The 27,026-nt window shown below is 37.7% G+C and overlaps 2 protein-coding genes across 7 annotated transcripts in view; one reads left to right on the top strand and one right to left on the bottom strand.

Annotated features, from left to right (window-relative positions):
• RTN4 (reticulon 4) overlaps window positions 1–21,261 on the top strand; it is a 70,365-nt gene extending 49,104 nt beyond the window's left edge. For all 4 annotated transcript variants that reach the window (XM_019719545.3, XM_074331997.2, XM_019719550.3 and 1 more), the window contains 6 exons: window positions 4,996–5,203; window positions 9,463–9,601; window positions 18,991–19,060; window positions 19,560–19,606; window positions 19,803–19,861; window positions 20,266–21,261. In XM_019719545.3, the coding sequence (XP_019575104.3) occupies window positions 4,996–5,203; window positions 9,463–9,601; window positions 18,991–19,060; window positions 19,560–19,606; window positions 19,803–19,861; window positions 20,266–20,308 (566 nt within the window). In that variant the 3' untranslated portion in view covers window positions 20,309–21,261. The remainder of the gene's footprint in view (window positions 1–4,995; window positions 5,204–9,462; window positions 9,602–18,990; window positions 19,061–19,559; window positions 19,607–19,802; window positions 19,862–20,265) is intronic.
• Window positions 21,262–21,411: 150 nt separating this feature from the next.
• Window positions 21,412–27,026, bottom strand: part of EML6 (EMAP like 6) — a 230,877-nt gene continuing 225,262 nt past the window's right edge. For all 3 annotated transcript variants that reach the window (XM_074331992.2, XM_074331990.2, XM_088796163.1), the window contains 4 exons: window positions 26,425–26,528; window positions 25,560–25,713; window positions 25,072–25,172; window positions 21,412–23,380 (listed from right to left, as the gene is read on the bottom strand). In XM_074331992.2, the coding sequence (XP_074188093.2) occupies window positions 23,356–23,380; window positions 25,072–25,172; window positions 25,560–25,713; window positions 26,425–26,528 (384 nt within the window). In that variant the 3' untranslated portion in view covers window positions 21,412–23,355. The remainder of the gene's footprint in view (window positions 23,381–25,071; window positions 25,173–25,559; window positions 25,714–26,424; window positions 26,529–27,026) is intronic.

The raw sequence follows: 27,026 nt of genomic DNA on the forward strand, positions 1-27,026 counted from the left end.
CCTTCACTGACAATCTTAAATTCCTCTGCAAAAAAAAAAAAAAAAAAATACTTGGCACAGTGACTTTGGTAACTGTAGATTACCCCTCAAACCTTCCTATTCTAGGTTACATTGATTTTGTCCTATGTGTAATTGTCAATACCTGGTTGTCTTGTCTCTCGGCTGTTCTTCCTGTTTTCCTCTTCAGTGCAGCACGGTCTGTGGCTCCACCAGGAGCATGCTTGGGGCTTGTTTCAACAAGGCTCTAATGGTTTTGCTTTGAGTATTGTCATATAGCTATTCACATATTTTCACACAGTATACGTGGGCTTGCATATGTGTTTTTCAGAGCTCTTCCATTTACTGAAAAAGACCTTATTCCTAGGAACCATATGCTAGGTGGAAAGGAAGTAGTACATTAGGGTTTGCTGAACTTTTTATGCAGTTAAATTTATTTAGGATTTAATCACTGAACAATGCTGGATCCATATACATTACTATTCCAGTATCATCAATTTTGGGGAAATTGACTTGATTCAATCCAAAGTACCAGAATTATGAACTTAGTTATATGCTGTTAGAATTATAACTTTCAGTTGAATCTAAATATTTGTTAAGCTAGCAGACAGTGTATTCTCTTCACAGTAGTAGGAAAGCCTACTGGGGAAACTACACTTATAAGATTTCTGTAGTGGTATCAAACAGCAATAGAAAGGGGTGAATTTTTTTCTAAGCACTACCATAGTAATTAATCCTTGATATTTATTGGAGGAGAACAATTTCAGATGGCATAGGGGAATAAATAATAAGCAAGTTAAACACATCCATAACCTACTATCCAGAGCTAAAACCTGTTTACTAGGTATATATCTTTTCAGACTTCATAGTTAATACATGTATAATTTTTAAGTGGGATTATACTACTTGAATCTTTTTGTAATATTCTGTTTTCATGTATTATGGACATATTTCTATGGTAATATAAAGCTACATCAGTGTCTTCAATAGCTCTATAGTATTTTGGATAGATATATCCTAATTTTACTTAATCAGAGTCACAGGATCTTTAAAAGGCAACGTGTTTAATCAGGTTTTAAAAAGAATTAATAAAAATCAACTTGATTAATTATAGTTTTCTACTATGGAAGAATACCTGTCAAGTATATTGGAATAGAGTCCTTTTCTCCCTTTTTGGATTTAACTGTAGGTGAAATAGTCACATTAAAATTTATATGTCCCTTATTAATTAACCTTATCATGTTAATTTTGCTTAGAGGCTTTGTTCTTGGCCTTTGTGATTCATCTCACATGTAGTAATTATCTGCCTACACTCTGCCTATTCATTATGGGTGCAAGTAGTAACATTTTGAAGAACTTGAATATGTATGAGTTTTTTATCAATAGGAAGCCTGTTTAAAATCCATGTTCTATCATTTGTTAAGTGATCTAGGTCCAGTCATGTAAGAGCTGGGTCTCACTTTTTTGTCTGAAAGCCTGCCTCATAGGGTTTTAATAATTGAAAGAGATAATGTTGTATAGTCTGCAGTGTTTGGCGTAATGTAAGTGCCCAGTAAATATTGACTCAGAAATAAAGGGAAGTGTGGAGAATGTAGATCAACCTGGAAAACATTTCTAAAACATCTGTTTATCTAGTGTCCTATTTACTGATGATAAAATTGAGGTCCAGAGAAATTAGAGTCTCACCCAAAGCCATACAGTTGCAGAGTCAGTACTAAGATGTGTCTCATGAATCCTACCCAGTCACTGATGTTTCCTCCCACCGTATCCCTCTATGTAGAAGTCATAGACTAATTATAAGTAAGTATTATCTAGTCACTGAGTCTGTTGCTACAGTAACTCTATTAGGAAATTTGATTAGACATTAATTTATGTTGTGCGTACCTTTCAAGTCTAGTTATTTATTTCATAATCAGGTTTTACTAAGTTTTTAATGATAAGGAGTAGTGAGGATATCTGCATTTATTTTAACTTAGTAGTAGTGATTTTGAAGGTTAATAAATGTTTTGAAGCACTTTGAGAGCCAGGCGTTTTTATAGATTCATAATTTTATAAATCTATAAAAATAGATTTGAGGCTACCTTGTTTGTTGATTCTTCTAGGTTCTCAACTTTTATTTGCCCTTTAATAGTGAAAATTCAGGTTAAGTTTTAAAATCCTTTCCCATGTGGTTTATAAAGTAACATGTTTATGATATAACACGATGATGTGATATAACATTTATGATATAACACGATATTGACTTACAAGTTAATCATAAAGTTGAAATTTTATTTTTCTTTACATATTTACTATTTAAATACCTGAATAAGAAAGGTGATAGTCATTGTGGTGGTATTCATAATAATAACAAATAACAACCCTGACATTTATTAAGAATTTATTACATGCTATGTACTATATTAAGCACATTAATCATTCTGTTAATAACCATTTTAATTCATTATCTCATTTAATCCCCACATCATCCCAATAAGGTCATTCCTATTTTGTATACACATTTTATAGATGAAGAAAATGAAGTGTAAAAGGATTTAGTGACTTCCTGAGGTCACACAGCTAGAAAATTATAGAGCCAGTATTTGAATATAGGTGATCCAGCTTCAGCACCCAAGCGCTGTGTCTGTCTTATATAAGCCATTGCTGTGGGACCTGGGGAGCCTCCCAGGAAAGAATTATGTTCCCAGGGGCTGTCTTTATCATTGCTTCCCCTAACCACTCACTGTACCCTATTTTTAAAAACTGCATTAGTTATCAGAACCATTGCTTGCAGACTTCTAATTAGGCCTGTACTCAGGTTTTCTGGATCCTACCCATTCTTCAAGACCCCGCTTGTTTTCTCTTTCACAGTCTTCTAAAATTTCCTCCTGTTTTTTTTTTCCCCTTTTCTGAATTCTCACAACAGTGCAATATTTACTTTGTAATTTTATTGACCTTGCTTTTATTACGTATTATCATTTTCCTCGAATTGTAGTGTTTTAGAGTTGGACAGGGCCTTGAAGAAAAATCCGTGTACCCATGTTGAGGTTTTCTAATCGAGTCTAGGTTAAATTTCTTGAACAGCATCAACTCATGTTTGCTGAATGTCAGAAAACTATTAGCATTGCTGTTATCTCTTTATTCAATATGACATTCATGATGCTATTTTTACAGCATAGATATGCTATTTCAAATTCTGGTGAGTTTGCAGTAGTGCTGGTGTATTGGTACAATAGTGGAAGCTAGTTGAATAGAACCAAACTGATGTAGATGTTCTTAGGCAGGGTTGGAATGAACTTGGGATGGGAAAAACTTGAATAAATTGTTGAAATCAGAGTTTGAAAACAAAGCGTTAAATCCTATATAGAATTTTAAAGTAATAGCGTTCAAATCAAATTATATATAGGAGAATAGAATAAGTGTTTCCTAATCGTAATAAATGTTGTCGAATCCCTTCTCTGTGACATTGTGATAGGCATTTAAAAATCGTAATCAGTATTCACATATATGCTAACAGGAATTCAGGGCTTCATTGTAATGACCGGCATTTTACATTTCACATTACATAATTTCCCCCACAGAAGTACCCATAAGAGTAAAGGAAAGGCAGGTATCTTAGAGGACCTGGGGATCAAGACTAAAGCAGCCCCTAGAAATGGGATTTTTCCTTGTCTCCTCCTTTATCTTAAAAATTAACAGGTATTTAAAATTATGCTCGAGTATATCCACGTTTATCTTACTGTAAGAATGCGCGCGACCCGCCCTCAATTCACAATCCACAGAGAGATGAGTTTGTTTTGCTTGTAAATTCAGGAGCCCTTTGGCACACTGCGGGATTCTCCTCGGGTTGTACATGACCCAATCTGGGGACAACAGGCTTGTGGTTACTTGATCCCCACAGTGGCCCTGTGACCCACCGTTAGCCAAGAGCAAAATTGCTAAGTTCGGCTTTGACTCTGTTCTATTAATAGACATTATATAACGGTGTAACACATTCAGTTTTCCTTCTTTCCTTTGGCACCTACATTTTTGTGGTATTATATTTATCTACTCCTAGAGGGAAGTAGCTTTTCAGGTAATCTAAAGGCTGTTTTTCTCTTATCTTTTGCTTTGTAGGAAATTTTTGTTTTAATGATAGCCAGGTTAGGTTTCAACTTAATGTTGAGTTTCTCAAAGAAAGACCTCTTAAAAGCAGAGCTGTAAAACTCTTATGTGTAGTTTTTAGTAGTTTACATTTCTCAACACATTTTTGAATTAAGTGATTTTTCTGCAGAGAAATATATTTTTGTGTTCCTGAGGTATCTCATCTTTAGTGAATGTGTTAAGATTTTTTTTCTATTATTTGAGTATATATCATGCATTGTATGAAGATGAAAACATCAAGATGATTTTTAAGAAAACTCTTGGCTTGGGTTAGAAGTCTGCTAAATTGGGCTTGAGAGATTTAATAATCTTTTATACCGTGTTTCCTTGAAAATAAGACCTAGCTGGACAATCAGCTCTATTGCGTGTTTTGGAGCAAAAATTAATATAAGACCCAGTATTATAGTAAAATAAGACCGGGTATTATATTATATTATTATATTATATTATATTATATTATATTATATTATATTATATTATATTATATTATATTATATATAATACCAGGACTTATATAATGTAAGACCGGGTCTTACATTAATTTTTGCTCCAAAAGACACATTAGAGCTGATTGTCCGGCTAGGTCTTATTTTTGAGGAAACGGTAGCCAGGCTGGTTTGGACATGTGGGAAATAGATTTGCGCGAAAAGCATTTTATAGTAAATAGAAATAGATGCATGTATTATATTAATATACAACTTAGAGTGGGTTTAAAATGTAATTTATAAAGTTAGTCTTTCTGTAACATTTTAGGTTTGGGCTTCACATGATCTAGAGATCTTTTTATTTTTGTGGGTGGAGCAAAATATACATGTGCTGAATCCAAACAGATAAAGTAATGTTCTAATTTCAGATTTCTTCTTTTTACATTTTTAGTTGTTGACCTCCTGTACTGGAGAGACATTAAGAAGACTGGAGTGGTGTTTGGTGCCAGCTTGTTCCTGCTACTTTCCCTGACAGTATTCAGCATTGTGAGTGTAACGGCCTACATTGCCCTGGCCCTGCTCTCTGTGACTATCAGCTTTAGGGTGTATAAGGGTGTGATCCAAGCTATCCAGAAATCAGATGAAGGCCACCCATTCAGGTGAGATGTCTGGGAAACAAGGCACGCTTTGGCAACACTGTAAACAGGATTGGGTTGAGACTTCATTCTACTATCTGTAGAGTTTTACAGGCATATTTTTACTGCTTAAAGATAATTGCAAATTTTTGCTAAAAAGCTATACCGAAAGCATCTGCTTTTGAGATTTCCTAAAAGTCTTTTCATAAGCTCATGATGGAAAAGCCTGAATATCACTAGCCTAACTATACTAATTAGTAATATTTATTTATTAGAAGTAGGTATTGGTTATCTAATTTTACTTTAATGGAAGCTATATCTTTTTAACATGGTTAGGGTTGATGAGAGTTACATTTTCTTGATTGCTTACATTTCATGCTATCTGATACTAGAAATACCTTTCTTTCCAATAGTATGTTTTTGTTTTTCTGTTATGCTTTCTCGTCATGCCTGTATCTTTTCTTACCATTTCTTCTCTATCAGTTTTGTCTTCTCATTCCTTAGGGCGTTACTTTTGTATTATCCTTTGGAGAGCTCCTTTATTTCAGCATCTCCATGTCTCTAAACTGTCATCTTCTGCCCTTATTTTTACATGTACTCGCTAGCGTTATATATTTAATTGCTAAGGGGACTCAAAACGTTATCTTGAGTCTTCTGCCCTCACTTCATGTTCAGCATGTTTTTCCCCTTTTTAAAAATTGGAATATAATTTACATACTATAAAATAAAGTGGGTTTTAGTGTATTCACAGAGTTGTACATCCATCACCGTCTAATTCCAGACATTTTCATCAGATCAAAAACATACTTTGTACCCATTAGCAATCATTCCCTACCCAGCCCCTGACTACTACTCATCATGTTTTTAAATGAGCCATTTTTCTCAAACTTGTCAGTTTGTATCAGTAGCACCACTATTATCCTAATTTTAGGTTCCTAGTTTTGATATTATCTTTATTCATTTCCATCATGTAAACAAAATACTAAATTTTATTGGTTTCCCTGCTTCCTCAGTCTACACTAGGTGTCCATAAACGACAGTCATGGGCCAAATCCAGTCTGTTGCCAGCTTTTGTAAATAAAGTTTTATTGGAACACAGCCATACTCAGTTATTTAGCTGCTTACACGCTTTCATGGCAGAGTTAAGTAGTTGTGACAGAGACCATAATGAAATTCAAAGCTTAAATTACTTACTACCTAGCCTTTTACAGAAAAAGTTTGTCTACCCCTGGCTGGACTTCATTTGTTACCAAATTGGCTTCTGGTTACCTCAGATTACTTTTAACTCCTAAAGATGTTGTCAGGTTAATTTTTTTCAAATAGCACCTTATTTTTAGGCAGAGGGCTTTCTCTTCATTATAGGATGAAATCCAGATATCTTTGTCTTGTCTCTCATTTACCCCTTCTAGGGTTTTGTGCCCATTTTCATGCTGCTCCCCAGATGCCCTAATCTACCATACGCTTTATTTGGTTCTGTTTGCTTTCAATACCTAGTTCTTGAATAGGCTTCCCTAACTAACCCTGGCTCAGAATAATCTGAGAATTAATTTCCTATCACACTAAATTTTGCTTTGAAATGTTCTCTAATTGTTTTGTATACGACATCATTTTTTTCAAGTAGGGGTTGTGAACATTTAAAACCTATTTTGGCAAGACAAGTATCTATTTGGGCACGAATTAGTATGCAAAGTACTTAGAACATTATCCATTTGATGTTAATGGGTAAAACTAAATTGATTTGTGAACTTTGCAAGAGACCTACTAAATTATTTTGCTTATTGTAAAGACGTAATTTTTTTTCTCTTTAGCAGTCTCTTCATAGTGATGAAGTAGTGATGTTATATAAGTTTGTGGGAGAGACCAACATTTATTAAATGGCTCTTATGAGTCTGGCCTTTTGTGTACAGGCTTAATTTTCTTGACAACTCTACGAGATAGATGGTATCACTCCATCTTACAGAGGAGTAAACAAACTTGCAATACAGTAACTTGGAATTACTGCTTCAAAATGGTAGAGCCATATCATGCCACAAATCATAAAGGAATATGATTTTAATTAGTTATATTGAAATAGTTAAAAACATTGTCAAGCCAAAACTTCTGAATTATCTACAATATAAATTTTATACATCATGGGATTTTAAAGGAGGCTTTTGGAAAAAACTAATGATTGATTTCTCTATTCTCTATTTCTTTAAAAACATTTTATTCTTAGCTCAAAGGCTAAGTCGTTATAAATCATTATAAAGTAAATTCAGTCAGCATGCTAGTTTAAGCCTGTTGGACAGTTTTCCCAAGTTTTCCAGTTGTACTATAGTGAAGATCATATTGTACAGTTCATATGTGATACCTGTGGTCATTGGAAAAGAGCGATGGCAGTGCATTAATGACACACATGCCCTTTGAATGAATGTAAAAACCCACAGGATGTCATTGATGGAGGATGCTGCCTTCATGCTTGCTGCCTAGGCATCTTATCTCCAGCAAGAACAAAAGCAGAACACCAAAGTTTTATCAGCCACTTTTCTGTATTTTTCAAAGCTGCATAAGTACATTATTGCTGATTTAAGGGAATTTGTAAATTTTCGACCAATTTTAACTTGATAATAAGTTAATATTTGTTGGTTAATAATAACAAACGGTATGCTAGATCATTGTACTAGTAAACTTATAGTCCTGGTCCTTAAGAGTTTATACTCTAGTAGGAAGAATGTACAGGTATACACATGTCCATATTTCAAGGCTGGATATGGAAAGTAGTGTAAGAATAATACCTAAGAAAGCATTGTTAGAGTTACATAGTAGGGTCTTGGGGAAGAGAGAGCAGAAGAGGCTTCATGTATGTATGGGATTTGAGATGGTGCCAACTGACTGGATATGCTGTCACCAAAGGTGGATTGGGAAAATTAAGATCAATTATGTCAGTAAGATTAAAAAGTGTTTGATGAATGGCTCAGTTTTGGCTACAACAGAGTGAGTAGTGGGAAATAAAGTTGGAAAGATTTAGGAGGGCTCTGGTTGAAAAGTTGGAACTATAGAATCACAGAATGTTTGAGCCCGATGGAATTTAGGAAGATCTATTTCTCTAATTTTATGGAGTTCGAACTATGACCCAGAGAAGTGAAATGCCTTTTGCGAGGTTACGTAGCTAGGTTATAGCGGGTCTCCTGACTCCTCCCACCTGAGTTCACCCTAAATAGCACTATCTAGGATAGCTCAAATAAAATTAATCTGCCATTGGCTGAAGGGACTGGAGTAGGATGGAGCCAGAAACTTGTTTGGAGACTGATAGACTATTCCAGTTTATAAATAATGAGCACTTAACCTAGTGTTTACATAGTGAATGTAGAAAGAAACAAGGAGACATATTTGGGGCTTATTGCAGAGATAAAACTATGGCGTTATCAAAGAAGACTGTTATTTCTGGTGTAAGTAATGAATATCCATTGACATGGGGAAGTGATGAGGAAGGACTGATTAAGGAGCTAATCCCAACAGATATGAGAGAATGCTCAGCAATTCTGATTTGGTTCTACTCTGCCAAAATAAGATGGCTTCTTTGAAATGATAACTAATGAAGCAATTCTTTTCATTCCTGCGGAGTTGACTCCCCACCCCCATTAGAGTCGTCGTCTTATATTGAACAATTCCAGCTATCTGAGTATAGATTAGGGCATCTCAATGGACAGTAACTATTATGTTTTACTGCGATTGCCACTATACTTTTGACAGCTATTTCACAATCTGGGTTTTGACATATCGGGCCGTTTTCCCTAAAGATTAGGTGGAGAGAGTGTCGTATTTGGAAATGAGTAGGATCTTTGTTAGGAAAACTTGATGAGACAGCATAATGTCAACTTGAAGAAGAAAACAAATCCATCATAATGACTACCATTTATCGAGTACATCTTTGTCTGACTGTGTTAAGTATTTTACTCATTGAATCCTTATGATAGTCTCCATTTTATAAATAAGGAAACTGAAGTTTAGAGGGAACATTAACTTTTCAAAGTTACATAGCCAACTAAGTGGCAGAGCTTAAGATTCAAGGTCAGATCGATCTGGCTTCAAAGCATTTCCTTTTTTCTACACTCGTCAGCCGACAGCACATATCAATAAACTACCTACCCTTTGCTTGGTGAATTTTTACATTGTCCTTAATTTGGAAACAGGCATTTATAGTAAAATATTAATGTCTTTTACAAATATGTAATTGCTGAATGACAGACATCCAGGGAAAATCACTTCAATCAGTGACAATTTTGATGTGTTTTGTTTTCTAGGGCATATTTGGAATCTGAAGTTGCTATATCTGAGGAGTTGGTTCAGAAATACAGTAATTCTGCTCTTGGTCATGTGAACTGCACAATAAAAGAACTCAGGCGCCTCTTCTTAGTTGATGATTTAGTTGATTCTCTGAAGGTAAGTTTATTTACTTTTCATTTTTCACATACCCAGAATTTAATATTGAAAGAGTTAGTATCAAATTCTGTTTTTCTATATTAAAGCGAATGATAAAGATGTAATGAAATCATGTTATAGTAAAGTTGGGTTTCAAAATTAAAAATTCAATCAGATATTTAAGATGGAGGAAAGTACTTTTCCTTTTTATAGGAAAAAAGTATAATAAATTCATACTTTTTGAAATCATAAAAATTAAAAGCAAGAAAAATTAAAGGAAATTTTGACAATAAGGGTAAAGATTATCCAATAGATTTAATGCTAGATGTGATTTAATCTGTTTGACTTTTAGAGTCTAGCACTTAATTTCTTACCTTGTGTGTGATTCATATACACACATAAGCTATTTCATATCTTGGACTCTTTCTTAGCATGTTTATTCTGATAAAGCTTTAATATTCCGAAACACCTCAACTAATCTTTAGTAGGTAATTGTTGGAAGTTTTTCTTTACTTTTTGGATCTTGCTACATAGCAGCTGTTAAGAGTCTCACCTTGTGAATAAACTCCCAAAGTTCAAACTGACTCAAACTACTAAACAGTCATGTAACATGAGCCCTAAGCACTTGGACTTTGGGACTTCAGTGCTTTTCCTTTACATAGAACTTGCCATTTGTGTTTTTTGTGTTATTGCCTGTGATTCTGCTTAAGACGGACTCGTTTCCAGTCTAACCCTGTGTAGAACTATACTATGGTAGTAATTATCTTAATGTTTCTTTTCCAAGAGTAATGCACTGGTTTACTATTTATTGTGCAAACCAAGGATATCATAGCAATAGGATGATTGGGCCTTTACATCCAGTGAAACAATTTCTGAACTGGTCAGAATAGGTTTAAATGCCCAAACTTTTTAACAAACATCTTAGCCTTAATAAGTCAGTAGATGGACTTTATTTTCAGGCTGTGTGCTTTTCTCAGTTTAAGACTTGGGACTCCAGTTAGTTACTAATACATTAATGATAAATAATTTAGTTTTCTTATATCTCTTTTGTATAGAGTGCTTGCATTTAGTGATTTACTCTGTGCTTTGAGGACAATCTGTAAAATAAAAAGACCATGGTTATTTGTGATATGAAATTGGTTTAATTGGTTTCAAAAGGAAACAAAATATTTTGGAGTAAATGAAGTAAAATCTTGTACGTGTGGGTCCTAGAAGAAACCAGTTCCTATTGAAGTGGTAATTGCTAGATACAGCTTGACTTGGGGTAGAACATGTAAGAAGAATTATTGAGGAGAAAGTACTAGTGCAATTTAAGATGAAGGGCTTTTATAGGTGAAAATTGATTGAGAAGAAACACTATAAATGATACAGAGCTTCAAATAACAAAGGACCATCTCTGAACTTAACAGTCAGAAATTGGTGTTGGGGTGACTTCAAATAAAGGCATCATGAAGCTGGACAGAGCAGAGTCATTGTTTTTGTAGACTTAATAAAAATTGCAATAGGTATAAACCAAAAATCATCCCTCATGTTTGCATAGTATACCTAGGAAGGCAGATGTATATGACTATAATTGAACGTTTTTCTTGAGACAAGAGGCATTCTTGGAAGAAATCTGTTTAAAAATAAAATAAAACAAATTGATCTGGGAATGGTTCATTATATTCCAGTTTTTACAAGTTCGAGTTTAAAGTTTCTACTTGTCTTTATCAAAAGAAAACTTACTCTTTCAGAGTTTATTGTCATCGTTACACAGTCTTGTATGTAGACAGTGATGTAGGTGTGGAAGTAAAGGCTAGAGGAGTGAGAAAATAGAGGAGGCCTGATTAAATACTTTAGAAACCTTTTTTATTATTATTTTTATAAATTCAGTATTTGAACAGATATTTATTGAACGCCTGCTATGAGTAGTATATTGTACTAAGTGTAGGAGGAGATAGAAATCCTAGTTTAGTAGGTTCTAATGAAATGTAAATATCTTCAAGTTAGTGTGTGTCTTTACGAGTATATAACAAACAACTCTTGTGTCCTGTGGGTCAGTCACTGTGAATATAGATATAAACATAGATGTTAAACATCATTAGTCACTTTCTTATCCAAAGTTAAATAGACATACTACCTGCTTCCACATGATTACATTTAATATAGTCCAGAGAAAAATGCTAGCAATTCATTTCAGTTGCTTCTAATGGGAAGAAATCTAAGAGAATCCATTCAGTTGAGGTTTTTCCATCTCATGGAATTCATTTCCTTTAAACATAAGAAGTGTACATCATAATAACAATGAATCATACCATATAGCTTTTGTTTGTGTTAAACATTCCTAATATATAAAACTTTAGAAACCTTTTAAATTTGTTTTGCCCAGATGTTTAAAAGTAGGATATGAGGAAAACTTATGAATAAATTACTTTTATGAGATAATTTCTTTTTGCTGTTAAATCTCAGTTTTTAATCTTTTTAAAATTACCTTAGTTTTGTTTTTTGTTTTTCTTTTTGTTTTTTTAAGCAATTATGCTACTCATGAGGAAGCTAACATAAAGGAAGAAAACTGAACTTGGTAAATTCTTGCCTTTGAGTAACTTTGCTAATTTGAAAGTAACAGAAAGTGTTACTAATGAGATAGATTTACTTTCTGGAACACTATTTTTATGAAGTTTTCTTGTATTTTTAAAACATTCTTTGTTTCTTAATATTGGGGGAAAGAAAGGCTTGCATTAAAATGGTAATTTACTACTCTTTCTCCTTAAGGATTAGCAGTACTTTTGAAAAGAAAAAGTAGAAATTTTTATGAATGGTTTTCCTGAGTAGTGTTTTTTGGCAAGTCCAGAGCTCAAGGAAAGCTACTTGGTGACTTCCCCAGAAGGCAATTCTTTCAGGGCTCCAAATAAATAACAGTTGTTTCAACATGTTAACACATAGAATGAACTTTGCATTTAGATGTCAATTCCAGTTGGGGGAAAAAGAATAAGGCAGGGGGATCCTTTTCTCCAGATGCAAAGGCACTGGGTCCAAAACGCTTGGTAATGCAGGTGTACACGCTGATAATACACACGAAGGGTCTTCCTTGATAAACCTTGTGGTTCTGCTATATGGGGGGACTTTGTTAAACTTTTTCTGAATGTCATTGTGTATTAGTAGTACAGATTCCATCTGTTTGTTTTCACAGAGTAAGAGGATTACAGAACACAGCATATTTGCCTAAAACGTCTCTTATTGAAAAAAGCTGATAAGAACTTGACATTCTTGGCTCTTTATAAAAATGACTTAAAGTATTCCCTTTCTGGAGAGAGTTCCTTGAGCATTTGCCACCCTTAACCCCTCAGAGTTTTTGTTTATATAGGGAGTATTTTTAAAAAGAGAATGATTTTTTTCTTCTCTATTACTTTTAGCCTTTTAGCCACAGCAGCTGGTAGGAGAGTCTTACTATATTCTCTCTCTCTAAAATAACCAGAAAACATTTTTTTTTAAAAAATTCATTTTTCCCCCTACTTTTTCAACATAAAGGAAAAATCAATTTGCCTTCTTATATTCAGATTTTAAATCTGGAAAGTTTGCTAATAACTCTAATCTCTCCACCTTTCAGATGAATTTGGGGAGGAACACTGAGTTTTAATTTTACAGGAACCAGTTTTTGGTTGGGATTACTTTAATTTTATATGATTCATAGTTAGAAAAATGAAAATTTCCCTAATTTCAAGTATTCATGCAGTGGGAATTAGTCTCCAGTTTTTTCATTTAGAAAGCAGACATTATATCAGTCTCTCTGGCTTATTTAAAAATAATAGCTTTTAAACAAAAATTTAAAAGAGATTTCTCTATAAGTCATTGTCTTCATAAATGTTTGGTGCCCTCAAATTTATATAATCTACATTTCTAGATTCTGGGTCACAATTACCACTACTTCTATTTGAAACCTTCTTCCTCAGAAACTGAAAATTTTAGAGCCACTAAAAATGGCTCTAAAATGTGAAACTTTTTCTTCCCTTTATTATCTTTTTGGGAGCAGTGTGTGGGAAAAGCCTATTCTTTCAAATGTGATCAAAGAAATAACCAAATTCCTAGGTTCATTAGGCCTTAAGAAAAAGACCTGATGTGAGATGGTGGTAATCATTGTGCCTGATTTAGGTTTCCTTCTGCTGGTTTGACTTGGACAAATAAAATGTGTTCTGCAGATTTCTCCTGTTAAATTCTGTGTACTCATTCCATTTGTTTAGCTCCTTTGCAATTAACTACATCTAAACCCTAGAAAAGATTTCAGGTATCCATAAGATGAGCAACTATTCATTTCCCAAAGGATTAATTCTAGTCAAATATTATGGGCAAAATTACTGGCAATATATTCCGAATTCCATTTTGTAGAACTTATTTCAAACATTAGTATAAAACTTGACCAGGGCCAAATATTTGACCAATCCTCAGGCTTTGTTTTAAATATTACATTTTGTAGAGTGGGTTTGTTCCATTGAGTGCCAGACATAAAGTTGGGGAAGAAAATGAATGAAAGGGAAGTAAAAGAGGAATGTTCTCTAGTAAAATTTAGTTACAAAAACTGTAGATGTATCCTTTTCTTGGAGAGTTGAATGTCAGTTTATTAGTACCTGTGAAGTCAGAAAGAGGCTGGATAACTTTGTTTAACCTATTATTTGTCAACTTGTTTAACACTCATTACCACCAGAAAACTAGTATAAGACAGTTGAGTACATTTAAACCACCTCCTTAAGGTTTAATTCCTTTCTGTGACTGACCTCTGTGTAAGGGATCTTGGATAGGGGCTCTTGTTTTAAAACAGTGGTTCTCACATTGGCTGCACATTGGAACCACCTGGGGAGCTATACAATTTACTGATACCTGGAAAGGGGAAGAGGAGGGGCCCTTATCCCCTGAAACTGTGATTTAATCACGCTTTTTAAAAGCTGCAGCATTTAGCTATCTGGGCTGTTGCTTCTCCACACTCCCACTCCCCTCCCTATTATAATAAAGAAAAGCATATGACAGTCCCTGCTGGGCTCAGCTTTGGGGCTTCTTGATAAGGCTTGCAGCCTTATTAAAGGTTCTTCCTATCTTTTGAAACCTCAAATCCCAAGAAAAAGTCTAAAAATTGTAGTTACTAGATACCAAGTGTGGGGACAGAGCCAGGAGTGCAGTTTCCAGGCTCTCGCCCTCACGTGGAAAGGTGCTGGCTCAGGTTCAGGTAGTAAATGGCCATCAACTGTGATTGGATGGTGATCAGCTTTGGCTAGTTGGCTGTCAACTGTAACCAGTGAGCCGTTGGCCACTAATATAACTGCTGTGGCTACGCTAGCAGCAAATGGGGGCTAGCAAGCGGATGGTGGCTGGCAGGCGGAGTGTGGATTGTGGATTGCAGAGAGGCGGATTGTAGTTAACGAGTGAGATTATTTGGCAGAGAGAAGTGGACGGCAGGTTGCGGGTAGTGTGGCTCCTACTTCCTATGTCTCCAACCCAGCTGCCAGCGAGAATATAGTGGTATGACTCCCCTATCTATGGCTCCGTGGGTGTTCCTTTTTGGCCTCACCATGTCCTGTGTTCTTGTGCGGCATGACACCAAGACCGGGTGTTTTGGGCAAATGTTCTTTTTTGTCACGTGGCTTTGGGTGATAAAGACTATATTCTGTATGACAGTAATTCTGTGACTTTCAGTGAAAATGTACGTTAAAGTTGTTTGTAAGAAAATTTCTACCTATAGTTGCCTGATCATCAGGCAACCATCATGTTCCAGAACACAGTCTTAAATCTGAAAGTGAGAAGGAAAAAAAAAAAAGAAAAAGTTCTGAACTCCAGAAATAGCTGACCCAAAAGAACATTAAAATCTAGCTCTCAAGTGCTTATGAGGTTATTAACATACACGTTTTGACAGTTTCCTTTCTGGTTTCTTTGGCTCAAGAAAACTTAGAAGGAAAATGGGCTGGGGAAAATATAGAGACAGTCAAAGTGATATTAATGAATGAAGCTGAAGATGTCAAAAAAAAGGTCAAATACTTTTCAGTGCTTAAAGATGCAGAAAAAGTTTGAAAATGTCAGAATTGCCAAAGTAATTTCTGATATTCTCTTAAGTACCCTTCCTCCATTTTCTTTAAAAATGCCCTCTGCCCCACACTGAGACATCATCTAACAGAAATCTGCACAGTTAAATTTAATTCCTTATTCCCCTGGACAGAAGACAAACAAGACATGGCCCTTTCCCCTATTTCAGTATTTATGAGACCACCTCTCTCCTTCAGTCTCAGATGGGAACTTGGACTTCCCCGGTAATTTGCGTTGCCCATAGTGTTGCAAAGTATTTACCATGGAATAGCATAGAATTTGTAGGTCCCGAGTGAGAGCTGCCTTTTTGTTTTTATAGAAGTGTTTGTTGACCTTTTTTCTGCCACTGTGACAGCAGGCACATTTGTGATGAATTGTCAATAATGGTTACTCTGTAGGTGGTTCTATAGTATAGCAGAGCAGATAAAGTCTGGAGCCAGGTAAACCTGAGATCGCTGTGACCTCTGGTCTGGCAACTGGCTTAATCTTTCTGCATCTTGGTTTCCTCTTCTGTGGGGATAACAACAGTACTTAACTTTAGGGGTTATGATGAGATTAATTACTGATGTAATGTATGTTTAAAAAAAAAAAAGGTAGTTGATGCTGTTATCATATAACAGTTACAGTAGTTGTACAATTGCTGGATGCTAGTTCTTATTACCACCACTCCTTTCTCTTCTGATGGTGTGTTCTCCAGAAACCCTTACTCATTATTTTTGTTTTGAGCCTCTGAAGAGTTTAATCTCCTCCAATCTTAGCTGCAACAATTAAAACTTCTGTGATAACATTTAAAAACGTGAATGTCTGTTTTCTCTCTTAAAATGGGGAAATTTGGTAACATTGGCCTGTAATAGTTGCTTGGCCGCGGTCTGTGGAGCTGGATCGTGGGTGTCTCCTTGAGAGGTGGAGTGCATTTATCTGTTTGCCTCAGTGCTCATCCAGGCTTCTTCACACATGTACTTGTATGTCACCTGCCTAGCCCCACAGACATGTGAGGCTTCCCTCTGTTCCTCTCTTTGCCTCTGGAGAGCCTGGCTTTTAGGAAGAATGTTCTCCAAGAGGCAAGTACTGTGACAGTGGAGCCCCCTGAGATAGCCTAGGTGTGAAGTCTTCTGCTTCTCTCCTTGACGGTTTGGAATGGGACCTTGTCAGTGACTTAAGGACCAATTAGGACTTACTTTTAGTTTGCGTGTGCTAGTATCTGGGTTCTGACTAGGGAGGGCATCTTTCTTGCTAAAGCAATTTCTTCTAAAAGGTGGGAGGCGGACTCTTTCCTTTAGACTTGTGGATGGTGATGGATGAAAATAGCTCTGTTGCTCTATAGACAGCTTGCTCAAGTGCAGAAGTTATATTTAGCTTCTGCAATAGGAGTCTGTAAAGCTACGTGAGAAGGAAAAGGCTTGCTAACTGGAGTCGTGCTTTAAACCTTTACCATCGGTCCAGTGTTGCTAAGACCAAAACAGCATTTGATTTTTGATTTTCAATTAACAGGTGTTATGAATTAAGAATGCCTGGCATTCGCCTACTTGAACACTAAATTCAGTAGTGGGGATAGCCAGAATGTTACTGTTCCTAGAACTGACAATTTGTGAAGGAATCCAAAGTGTCCTCCTAACCTGTAGTAAACATGCCTACTAGAGTTTGAATGCCATACTAGTACCCAGCTCATAGTAGGCATTCAGTCAGGCATTCAATCAGACTTTGTTGAATGAATGAATATATGGGGGAAGATGCTTTAGATCAAGGGTCAGCAAACTACTATCTGGCTCATGGCCTGCTTTGTACAGCCTGGGAACTAGGAATGGTTTTTACATTTTTAAAGGATAATATTCAGAGAATATTCAAAGATAATACTCAAAGAACATGTGACAGAGAGCCCTTGTGGCCTCCAAAACCTGAAGTGTTTGTTATCTCTCTTACTTCACAAGAAGTTTGCCAATCCCTGCTTTAGATAGATGATGGCGTGCCGGTTCCTCTCGTCATTTACACCACGTTACATGTACCTAAAGAATCACCTGGATGGTGGCATCGCGGGGACGCGTGTTACCTACTAAACAGGGCAGAGCGGTTGCCAGACACAGGAAGGCTTTTATTAGGTTGGTGGAAAAGTAATTGCGGTTTGTGCAATTGTTTTTAACCTTTTAAACTTCACCAACCTAATAATAGGAAGCAAACAAATTGCTGATGATGCATATTTAATCAAATCCAGACGGACTTTGTGTTTATAAGTCTTCAAGACTGCTTTGAACTGTCTGTCATTGAGTCGTGGTCCTAGATGATGTCAAGTTTTAGATCTGGAAGAAAACTTGAAAATTCTCTTGTCCAGACATTCATGAATAAACGAAAGTATGGAGAAGAAATAAGTGACTTCTCAAAAGGAAATCGCTTTTTAGAAGCAAAGTCTTTCCCAACTACCTTAGTTGATGATTAAAAAAAAAATTCTTCCCCAGATTTTGAGGCCAGGATTACTGAAGGAGGAGAATGTAGTGAGTTCACTGCAGTCCCCAGCCCCTGGAGGGGACAGTGGAGTCTTACCTGGGGCAAGTTATTAACCTATTTGTCTTTCAGTGTTGGCATCTGCTGTGGGAATGATGATAGTCCTACCTCAGAAAGTTAAGAGCATAAATGAGTTTATACTTGCAAAGCATTCAAAACAGTACCTGGCACTAATATCTAAGAACTATTTCAGTGTTTGTTAAATCAGGAAGGCAGTGGCTAAAGAAGAATACTGGTCAGTTTTATGAAGAGGCATACAAGTGTAAGGAATCCTCATCCCCAGGGTTAACTGTGGCTGTTAAAACATGTATCGCTGGGCAAACAGTGCCCCTGACTTTTAATAAAATGCTAGAGGTGATATTTTTGGTACCTGAAACCTAGTCTCCTTGATAATAAATACTCCCTGCCCCATTGTTACTTATTCAGGTGTATGAGATTTTAATGTTTGAATTATTCAGCTCATGTAGATCTTCAAGCACTTAATTTGTTGTTCCTTTAAAATCAGTTTTAGTAGCAAATTCTCATAGTACCTTTTCAGTCTTCCCATTTAAAAGCTAAATGCTATATTAGAACCAGAGGGGTAAGGTGGACAACTATATTTGGCATGTTTTCTGATCTCAGAGAAAACAGAATCAACTACTTGGTAGGGTAGTCCTGAGAAAATGAATCAACTCTGTTAATTGTTTTAATTAGGATTCTGAAATTCTCAGTTGAGACTGGTGAGTTAGTAGTGAAATATCTATTACTTTACCAAGTCTCCCAGGAATATACCTCTAGTAGGTTGGCATTTGGATGGGATGCTTTTATGTGAAAGCTTAATTAAGAAACTTGAATTTTGTTTTTAATAGGCTAACGTTATTTTCTTCTAGTTTGCAGTGTTGATGTGGGTATTTACCTATGTTGGTGCCTTGTTCAATGGTCTGACACTACTGATTTTGGGTAAGTCGACAAAAGCATTGGAATGAAAAAATTGCAGGAAAAAAATTGTGTGCGAGGGACTTAAGAGATTTTAGTGGAGAATATCCTTATATTATAGGAAAAATAGGGTGTATGTTTGAGGTTGTGATCTCTTTAAATAAATTGTTGATGTTTACTGAAATGCTATTTTAGTTTCTGAAGACTGCTCCAACTAACAGTGATAAAGCAGATCAAGGGTGGCCTTATCCTATGGTACAATCATAAATCTACTTAACCAGGGATACCTGCATTTATAAAGTCTGCATCACATGATTTGAACCCAGGAATGGTTCTGTGGCCTCCCTGGCTTAATTCATTGCTCCGAGTGGCTGCCCACCAGTACGTGCATCCAGGAGAGATGTATTAGTCATTAGGAACACTGCCTGGCAAGCTCACGAGTGTTGCCAGTGTGATGGCTTTTTAGTGTTTGTTCCCTAAATCGTACCAGCCTATTTTAAAGGTTGTATATTTCCTTTTTCAGCTCTGATTTCACTCTTCAGCGTTCCAGTTATTTATGAACGGCATCAGGTAATTTCTTAACTGTTGATTTTAGAATAATAACAAAGTTTATTATGTGGAACTTACAAATGTGTCACTGCCAGTTTCCAAAGCCTTACAAAAATGAGGGATATTGTGGTTGCTTAAGCCTGTAATTTGTTGGATCATAGCACAGATCCTTTAGCAACGGTAATTTTCTAATAACTCCTTTATTCCTCTCTTTCAGGCGCAGATAGATCATTTTCTAGGACTTGCAAATAAGAATGTTAAAGATGCTATGGCTAAGTAAGTATTTAAAATTGGCAACTTTTTTTTTTTTTTTTAACTAAGAGTAAGGTGTACTGGACTTTGAAAACAGTACAGTATTTTCATATTTCAGGCATAGTGAGTAGCAAATCTCTGACCTAAATTGTGACAGAATTGTCAAAAGACTTTTTTTCCTAACATTTGGATAATTGATTTCTACGTGTATGATGTGTATTTAAGGCTTTGTTTAAATCTAATTTGTGAGGCCATTGGTACCAGAATTATAACTTGTGGCTTGACAGCCTTAGGATTTCACTTCTTGTATAAGCTGAGCTATATACAAGTAGTTCTTAAGGACAGCATTTTAAGAAACAGAAAACAAAATATTTAAAAATTTAAAATATTTACACTGACCTTTTCTCCCACCTCCTTTTCATTTGCAGAATCCAAGCGAAAATTCCTGGATTGAAGCGCAAAGCTGAATGAAAAAAAAGCCTGAAATAATTAACAGTAGGAATTTATCTTTAAAGGGGATATTCATTTGATTACATGGGGGAGGGTCAGGGAAGAATGAAACCTTGACATTGCAGTTTCACAGATCTTTATTTTTTATCAATGCAGTGTCTGAGGAAAAATTACCTGTCTTGACTGCCATGTGTTCATCACCTTAAGTATTGTAAGCTGCTATGTATGGACTTAAACCGTAATCATATTTGTTTTTCCTATATGAGGCACTGGTGAATAAAAAAAGATCTGAGAAAGCTGTATATTATACTTTGTTGCAGGTAGTCTTGCTGTATTTTGGGAATTGCAGAGAAAGTGAAGCTGAAAAAAAAAATAACCCTTTTCACAGTTTGTGCACTGTGTATGGTCTGTGTGGATTGATGCAGATTTTCTGAAATGAAATGTTTAGACGAGATCATACCACTAAAGCAGGAGTGAAAAAGCTTGCCTTTCTGGTATGTTCTAGGTGTATTGTGAATTTTACTGTTATATTAATTGCCAATATAAGTAAATATAGATCATATATATATCTATATATAGGTGTTTCACAAAGCTTAGACCTTGACCTTCCAGCTGCCCCACAGTGCTTGATATTTCAGTCATTGGTTATACGTGTGTAGTTTCAAATACATAAGCAGAAAAAACATATTTCTAGGAGCACTACCATCCGTTTTCAACATGAAACGATGCCATGCACATAGAACTCAACATACAAACTTCATCGCACAGACTCACTGTAGTTAATTTTGTCACAAACTTTGACTCTATGGACTGAATCTAATGCTTCCAAAAATGTTGTTGCAAATATCAAACATTGTTATGCAAGAAATTATAAAATGATTTATACAATTGTGGTTTAAGCTGTACTGAACTAAATCTGTGGAATGCATTGTGAACTGTAAAAGCGAAGTATCAATAAAGCTTATAGACTTAAATATGTTTGGTATTTTGGCTTCATGAAACTGCAGCAGATTGAAAGTATACACAAAGGTAGACTGCTTCCTCCCACCGGGAGTGGTAGCTGGTACGTTAGAAAGGGTTTCAGCTAGTAATGCAGCTGTATTGACTTCGAAGACAAAAGAACATGTTTACATAATCAAATTTATTTGACACATACCAAAATGTCTTTAAATTGTGTATTTTTTTATACTTTGATAATTGAAAATAAAATTCATGCACCAATATTTTAACATAGAATACAGTGCAGGATTTATGAACATACATAAAATCATACCATAGAAACATTTACTAATAAGGTTTAAGACGTTTTTCTTGACACACAGACACTATTGCTCTTTAAATATAGTTGTACATGTCATCAGTGTTCAATTTATTGTTCTTCCATATGGTTATTTCAATGCAAGATTCAATTAGTATGAAAGGTCAGTGGAACAATATATAGGCAGACATGGTTATCACTCAGCATCACCAGTCACATGGTTACAGAAAACAATTAGGACTGCATAGGAATTCTAACAGTGGGCCCAACAACCTAGCAGTGGATTAATGTAAGGCATTAATAAATCGGCATATAAAAATAGCATAATGATCTAATAATCCATTTAGAATGCTGAAGCACTTCTGTGGTAAGTGTTATCTATTTAATTGAAAATGCTTCATGTCACCTTTTCTCTGAACGAGCAACTGCAAATAGCTAGTAACTCAAGATCCAGAATTTTAGTTCACTGACAGGAAGGACTCAGAGTCACCAGCCCATCACACCTGCGGTGTGTGCCATCTGCCCCCTCCTATAGTCAGTGGTTGGCCAAGTGTAAAGTGTGATGAGGTGGTTTAGAGAGACCTGGTTAATACCGTCCAAGTCACATTCTGTTATCTACCCAACTTGGAGGATTTCTCCACGACGTTTTGTTTTATAATCTTGATTTATCAAATATTACCTGGGTTGGTTTGGGAATTTGTTCTGCAGAGATTTTTTTTATCTAGACTTTACCTATACAGTTCACCAGAATCAAATCAGTGGTGTCAAGCCAACCCCACTCTGGGAGTGGTAACCCCAGTGCTGCCTCAAGTTGGCTCATTTATTACCATTTTAGATTTAACAAGACCGATCGGCTCATCTTCTGGACCAGGTTGAGCTTTTTTTTTCACTGCTGTTTTATAGTAGAAGGTTTGTTTTTATTTGAATTCTATTTCAGATTTTGTGGGTTTGGCACTAAACATAATGAAAACCCATTCTACTCCCTTCCTCCTGAATTTCTTCCTTTGTTGATCACCTTCTTATAGCAACTACTTCCCAAGCAGGTAAGTGATGTCTTTCATTTAGGAAGCCTTGACATAAACACATGACATGGGTGACAGACCAGGAATCTCCTAAGGGTCCTGTAGCCCTCCTCAGCTTTGAAGTTTTAGCACCATATGGAGAAAGGAGATAATTTGTGGGAGGTGAGACAGCAGCCCACACAGCTGGAAACTTTCAAAGGCACTTAATGGATATAAAACTCTGCAAACGAAACCTTAAAAAATTAAGTTTCTCAACTTGTTTATACATGGCTCATTTGGTTTTGAAAGCTAAATGTGGAGAACAGAGGCTATCAAGAGTTCTAGTACTTCGGTGCACTAACTTAAGCTGTCTGGTTCAACTGATTTGTAAAAATGAACACTTTTAAAGTATATAGAAACATAATAGCAAAACACCTTTTGTAAAAGCTCTGATGCAAATTAAAAGCTACATATTGGTTAGGGTAACTGAGGCTTTCCATTTTGTCAGTGGGCTACATTATCAGATAGGATTTTTTTTGTCAGTGGTGTTAGTACATATAGTTTTTAGTCGCAGGAATAGAGGCGAGCACGTCTTAACCTTCGAGAGCTGACCTTCCTTCTTGGCATCACAGTTTTGGAGGCTCCCGAGGACGGGAGCGGTCTTACCACGTCACTAGCGCGCGGAGCTTGTGCGGCCTGCAGCATCAGAGGCCTTTCCCAGCAGCTGGGGACGAGGAGGCGCCACGTCTCGGCCTCTGCAGTTGCTGGGTGGGAGCAGCAGCAGCAATAAAGTATGAGGTTTCTGGCATTTACAGACATCGCCACACAAATACACTGAAAAAGCAGATCAAACAGTCATTTTACACGGCGGGGCACTTTTTTATGTCAAATGACAAAAAAAAATCTTGCCAGGTGCTCTCAAGTCGAGCTCAGTACTGAACATGTAGATGTCAGTTTCAAAAGGCAAACCAGGGATCTTGCCACCAATTAAAGATCTGCTCTTTTTAAAAGGCCTGTTGTTTTGTTTGGCTCTTTCAGCAGCCTGAGTGTCCGTGCTGAACGCGAGGACTTTTGGCAATTTGAATTCACACGATCTCTCTTGTTACAATTGAAAAGGTTTTATCAAGTCCACTTGAGTAGAAGAGCCCTTTCTAGTGTTCAGCACAGAGCCAGGATCACAGTGTGCTCCCATGGCGACAAAGGCCTAGGGGGCCCTGCATTTTAGCGGTCACTGCTAAGCCTTTTATAGTAATCAAAAGTCACCTCGTACTCCTGCACCAGAGTGACCGATTCACTTATGTCTCTTACCGCTGGCTTGTTCACCGTTTGGCTGGTGCTGCTCTGAAAGGGTGTTTACTCTCTACAGGGAGCTGCTGTCAGTACTCTCTCAAGGACTCTTAAGTGCCAGTAGCAGTTGGCACACAGACTGGAGATGGGTGCTCCCAGGCAGGCCATCAGAAAGCATCCTCGGGCTATTTCCTACACGGTACTTTTGGGTAGAAAGTGGGTTGAAATTCTCTGTGGTGCCTTTTCCACAACTTCACTCAGACCACTGAAAAATATCTGGAATGCGTGTATTTCTTCATCACTCAACTCCCCCAAGAGTTTTGCTTGAGCAGAACAGAAACCAGTATTCATGCCGCATAAATTCATTCAACTACACTAGATGTGGAGAAGCTGAGTGACTTAGAATGACCTTGTCCTGTTCCTCCACACTCCAAATAGGAAACGCTGTTGGTGGAGGGAAAGAAACCTACTTTCTTAGAAATGCCAGAGAGGCTGATGTCAACTCTGGAGCAGGCTGGTGGGAGTGCTTTCAAAACACTGGAGATGGGTCATGCCTCATAGCACAAGCAGCTCATTTTACACTGAACAGCGCTTACGGTCAAGAGCAGCCTGGCTCAGGAATCCAAATATTATAGCTGGTGAAATTTTCCTTCTGCTTCTAACTAGAACTGGACCTAACAGCTTCACTCCCCCATCTGATCTCTTGTGTAAAATTGGGTAACACTTGCCCTTCTTGTTTCTCAGGGTGGCTGATGCTCAATGGTACTATTTTTAAACTTCTCTTCATTGTGGATTAATCATCCATCTTAAGAATTCTGGTGACCAGTGGAAGTTGAGTTAGAAGACCTATGGTTCAAGGTCATTCTAACTTGATTATATATAATGACACCATGGGCTGTCCAAGAGTTCCTACTGAAGTCAGTCATTTTGGGTCTCATTCACCTCCCTCCACCCAGCAGTGTTCAGAGTAGCCAGCACATGCCCTAGCCGCACCAATCCCAGGACAGCTCTTGTAGAGGCACAGGCCCATCCCGATCTGGGTTAGGAGTCACCAGACACTAAATACCTTATACTTGGAATGTCTTCTTCCTTGGGACTCCCTGAATTTCCTTTTTGCTATCCCACTCAGCCCCTTCCCCATGCCCCTGGGCAGGGCTGAACCACAGGACACCTGAGGTGGGAATGGGGAGGGAGGGAAGGCCAGGCCTAGGAATCAGCCAGATTAAAAAGGTTGGTACCTGCAGTCATCCCCTCCAGTGCTGACCACATACTTGTCATCATGAGAGAAACGGATGTTTGTCACATGAGCTGAGTGACCAAAGTAACGCTTATGTTTGGCCTGTGATCAAAAGTAAATGGAGACAGGTAAGAGATCCTACCCTCCCAGTAACCACAGACCACGTCCCCTCCAGGACTCGAATCCCTCAGTCCCGGAACCTACCTTCCTTCATGAGATCCTCATTGGTCTGGACATCTGTTAGCCAGCCTTTCACTGGCTTTCCTGTCTCATTCCTGTCCCACTTATGGCCATTTTATCCACCCGCCACCCTCCCCTCCCCCAGCTTTCAGGACTTTCCCTGCAGAGTGAGATGAATAGGTTAGGGGTTGCCAAATCTCCACAGAGTGGATTTCTATCGTTCTAGATTCTAGATGGCCACTATCTCCTGCAGTGTGCAGAAGAACAGCCTGGAGGAGGTGTAGGGAGGTTACTGGAAGGAAGACTCACAAATTTTTCCGTGCATGGAAAGTCAAAGAGCTTCACCAGCCCGAAGTCATCTCCTGTGACGATATTCAGGCCAGCATGGGTCACACATGCGCAGTTGACATCAGCCTTGTCTGCATTTCGCGGCCAGATGCCAATGACTTCGTCTCCCAGAATGCTATGCGAACAGCAAGGGAAGTTAGGAGATTGCGTAAGGAGGCTTTTGTAGTTGGGCCTCCTCTCCCAGGGATTAGAGGGAGAGGGGTATTTTACCTAATTCAGTACGGTCATAGGACTCTTCTGACATGCAAGCATCTGTCCCCTCTCCCTCTCTACATTTGCCCCAGCTCTCGCCGTTCTCTGCCCCAGTCCCTTTCACCCCAAAAAGAAAAGTTACCTCCATCTTTGATTCTCTCCCTCTTCCCTATACTCCCTCTGAGTATGTGTATGTTTGAGGGAAGAGTGGGGACTCCTTTCAGCTCATAGGTAAGTGGTCTCTTTCCCCTTGATCTGGCAAGGCACTGCTTCTTACTGGGCTAACTGGCAGTTACCGCCCTCCCATTCCATCCTGGTAATCGGAAGTCTCAGTACACCGCCTGGGTGCTTGGCCAAGACCTGGGAGGTGGTTTCCCTTTCCTTGCTGGATTGGGTTAGGGATTTGTAGGATGGATCACACAAAAAAAGAGGGACTTTGCATTTCAAAAGCCCAGGTCAGATCAAAGCCAACGGCCCAAAACGTACCAAGAAGCCACCTGCTGCCACCCCCAAAGAAAAGATCGTTCTATCTCTGAGCTTCTTCAGACCCAACTACACACAAACTTGGAGGGTGAGCCTGGGACAAGAGACTCCCTTGTGACCTTTTCTTCAAGAAGAGTTTCCCTGCAGTCACCTTGTCCAGGAGGCCCAGGTAATCTTCTCAATGACCATGGCTTCGGTTACCTGCTTCCCCAGGGGCACCTCATGTACCTGGCGCTTGTAGGCTCCTGTCGACACCTGCAAAGTGGAAGGAAATCATGTCCGTCGACTTTCCGGCCCAAAGGATTCCTCTTGGTGCGCTGTTTCCCAGTACACCGGCATCCCCAGAACTTTTCAACAACCCCAAGTTCTGCGGTAGGCTGCAAAGCCAGTGGTCAGCCCACAGCAAAGTTCACACGAACAGGGCATTTTTCCATCCATTTTCTCGCTATTTTCTGAAGTCCTGAGGCTGTGGTTCCCCAAGTGTGGTTCCTGACCAGCAGCATCAAAATCATCTGGAAACTTGTTAGAAATGCACATGCTTAGGTCCCACCCCAGACCTACCCAAACCCTCTGAGGGTGGGGCCTGGCAACCTGGCCCCAGGTGATTCTGATGCTCACTCAATTGTGGGAACCTGTTCTCAGAGAACCAAGGGCCTTGGGTACAGAGGGAAAGCTAGTTTTCTTGTGGACAACAGCTGATACAGATTTTTGAAGCATTTAGGACCCGGCCCTTGCTTCTTTGGGCATCTTCTA

This window comes from Rhinolophus sinicus, chromosome 2 (genome assembly GCF_057876585.1).
Source record: "Rhinolophus sinicus isolate RSI-liver-muscle chromosome 2, RSI-T2T, whole genome shotgun sequence".
NCBI lineage: Eukaryota > Metazoa > Chordata > Mammalia > Chiroptera > Rhinolophidae > Rhinolophus > Rhinolophus sinicus.